General features: G+C 33.7%; 1 protein-coding gene across 1 annotated transcript; it reads right to left on the reverse strand.

Annotated features, from left to right (window-relative positions):
- Nucleotides 1-432: 432 nt before the first annotated feature.
- On the reverse strand, nucleotides 433-869 carry GLRG_08180 (uncharacterized protein; the record flags this gene model as incomplete). Its single annotated transcript, XM_008098865.1, has 2 exons — nucleotides 433-457; nucleotides 550-869. Coding segments are annotated over 2 exons (345 nt in total), but the record flags the coding sequence as incomplete, so codon positions are not given.
- Between the last annotated feature and the right edge of the window lie 2189 nt (nucleotides 870-3058).

Below are 3058 nucleotides of genomic sequence, written 5' to 3' on the forward strand. Positions count from 1 at the left end.
CCATCCTCTCCTGGCGATCAAACGCACTCATGTCCGGGAGATCTGTGTCCTTGCCACCCCATGTGGCTTCCCGGCTTGTTGACGCAAACTCGGCCATAGCGAAGCCGGGTTTAGAGCAGTCCAACATGCTAGGCATCGGATGGTCCTGCGGCATCGCATTATGGAGATGCATATGATTGTACGGGAACTTCCTGCCAGGATGTCGGAGCTTGACATGCTCCTCCATGAGCTGGATGATCTCGAGATAAACCGTACGATGCAGCGCGGTGGGTGACGGGGAGGATGTGATGGTAGCCTTGGGTCAGGTTTTCCATGTCTGGGTAGGCGTTGAGCAGAAGCTGGAAGACGTCAAGACCTTTTGTTGCCACGGCTAAATGGTAGGCCACTGTTAGTATGATCATGATGTTAAAGCATGCGAGCTCTGTCCCTAACTTACAAAGACGAGACACGGCTACCGCTACAATAAACAAGTTCACCCCGCTCGGCATCATAAACTGTGGCAAAGGCTGCAGCGAAACCAGGTATCGAAGCTGCGCCAGCTTATCATACCCATACCAAGAGACCGACTGGAGGAGCGCCCCCATCAGCGTCGTAGTGTCTGGCGGTATCGTCTGGATGGAGTCATGATTCAGGCCATATTGCACCCGCAGCCCCTCAGCGAGAGCAGTGTCCTGGGACCTCCCATGCATTAGGATGTAGTCGAATACGCCCGCAGTCTCCACCTGTGGTGTCTGCAGTATCTGCTTCATGGTCTTGCCGCCCCTCTGTGCAGCTGGCAGGCTCGCTAGGTGCTTCAAGGCTGCAGGCAGCATTTCTGGAATCTCTTTAACCAACCAGGTGAGGATAGTGTCGCCAAAGGCAGTAGCGGGCTACAGTAGGGATGTCCTATAGCAGATAAGGATGTCTACTATTAGAGGCAGGGATAGTATTAAGTAAAGGAGTTAGTAATAGGCGTAGTTAGGGTTTAATTATAACAATTATTCTAATATACCTCCTCTAACCCTTATCTTCTATAGAGTTTTCCCTTTTTATTATTCCTTTAGTAACTAGTTTATTTAGTCCTAGTCCTACTCTAGTGCCCCCCTAAGGCCCTGCTTTAGGCACCTAATATAATCCCCCCCCTCTAAGGTCCTGCCTTTAAGACCTTAAGTAGGCTATCTGCTAGTAGGCCCCCTATTAGCTACTTAGACTATTTAATAGCTAAGCCTTATACCTAACTCCTAATCTCTTAGGGCCTTAAGCTAGCTACTTACTAGTAGTCTTTTTATTAGCTACTTAGACTATTTAATAGTTAAGCCTTATACCTTATACTTATCTTTTAGTATCTTAAGAGATATCTAAGAATACTTATTAGGCCTAGTAAGCTACTAAATAAGTAGTTATTTCTTTAGCTAACTATTTACTTTTAGCTTTATTTTTATATTATTATATTTTAGCTAGGCCCTAACTACTACCTCTTTAATATAGTTTAGTCTTTTAGCTTAAAGTATAAGTCTTATATTACTTTACTTAATAAGGGACTACTTACTTTATAATAAGGACACTTTATTTACTTATAATACTTTTTAATACTTTTTATTAACTAGGCCTTATAGTACTTTTTTAAGTACTATATACTTTTTATTATTTTTATTATTATAATATTTAGCTTTTTTATTAACTATTTATTAAGCCTTAAGTTATATTACTTTTATAATAAAAAAAAATCCTTATTTTACTTTTTATAATTAGTATTAGTAACTTTTTAGTCTTAGTTAGCTTTTCTTACTAAGGCTTATTTAGTTTTAACTTTATAAGCTTAAGTTATTATTATAACTAGCCTTTTTTTTAATACTAACTTAAAATAAGTAATTTAAATTAACTTAGGTTTTTATTAATTTCTTTATTACTTATTTTTTTTTTTTTTTATAATACTTTTATATTATTATTATTTTTTTTTTACTACTATTATTACTATTACTACTTAGTAGTAATAGTAATAGTAATAGTATTAGTAATAGTACTAGTACTACTAGCTTTCTTACTACTACTATTATATTTACTATTATACTTACTAATACTACTACTACTACTAATACTACTACTTTTACTACTTCTAAAGGTACTAAGGGCCTTATTATTACCTCTTTACTACCCCCTTAGTCTATTAGCTTTTTAAATAAAAAAAATAAAAATAACTATACTATAGTTTATTTTATTTTATACTACTACTACTTTTAGGCTATATCTATTTAGTATATAAATATAGCTAATACTAAAGCTAAGTTTTTTTACTACCTTAAGACTACTAGTAAGTATTTAATACTTTAATACCTCTTAAGGGCTTTTTTTTACTTATATTTTAGTCTTAATTATACTATTAGCTACTAGTAATAAGTACTTTTAGTATACTAAGATATATAATAAAAAGTATATTTATATAAGTATTCTTATATTATTATCCTCTTTTTACTAATAAGAAGTACTTTAGTAACTCCTTACTAACTTTTTATAAGCTACTTATATTATAACCTTTACTACTTTTACTTTTAAAAATATCTTTAAGGCCTTTTACTATAATAATACTATATATACTAATTACTACTACTATAAGGTATATCTCTCTTAGTACTTTATAACTACCCCCTAACTAACTCCTTATATAAAAAGAGATTACTACTACTTAGACTATAATTAAAAAAGCCTTTTAAAAAAAAGTAAATACTACTAAGGCCCCTAACGCTAAGTATAAAGCTAAGGCTAAAAAGAAAAAGTAGCTCCTTTATAGCTATAAGGTTATAGCCCTTAAGGCCTTTACTACTACTACTACCTTTTTAGCTAAGTTAGCTAAGGTAGCTACTATAGCACTTTAGTACTAAAACATACTTCTTAAGAAGTAGACTAAGGCTATTAAGGCTTAAGGTGCCCTCTTTTTTAAGTAGGCTACTACTTACTTTTAGGTTATATATTATTATTTTTTTTTAGTAACTTTTTACTACTTTTTAGTTACTAACTTTTATTTTAGTACTTTACTAACCTTAACTTTTAGTTTAAAGGTAATATAGCCTTTAATGCGCCT

Source organism: Colletotrichum graminicola, assembly GCF_000149035.1.
Source record: "Colletotrichum graminicola M1.001 genomic scaffold supercont1.36, whole genome shotgun sequence".
NCBI lineage: Eukaryota > Fungi > Ascomycota > Sordariomycetes > Glomerellales > Glomerellaceae > Colletotrichum > Colletotrichum graminicola.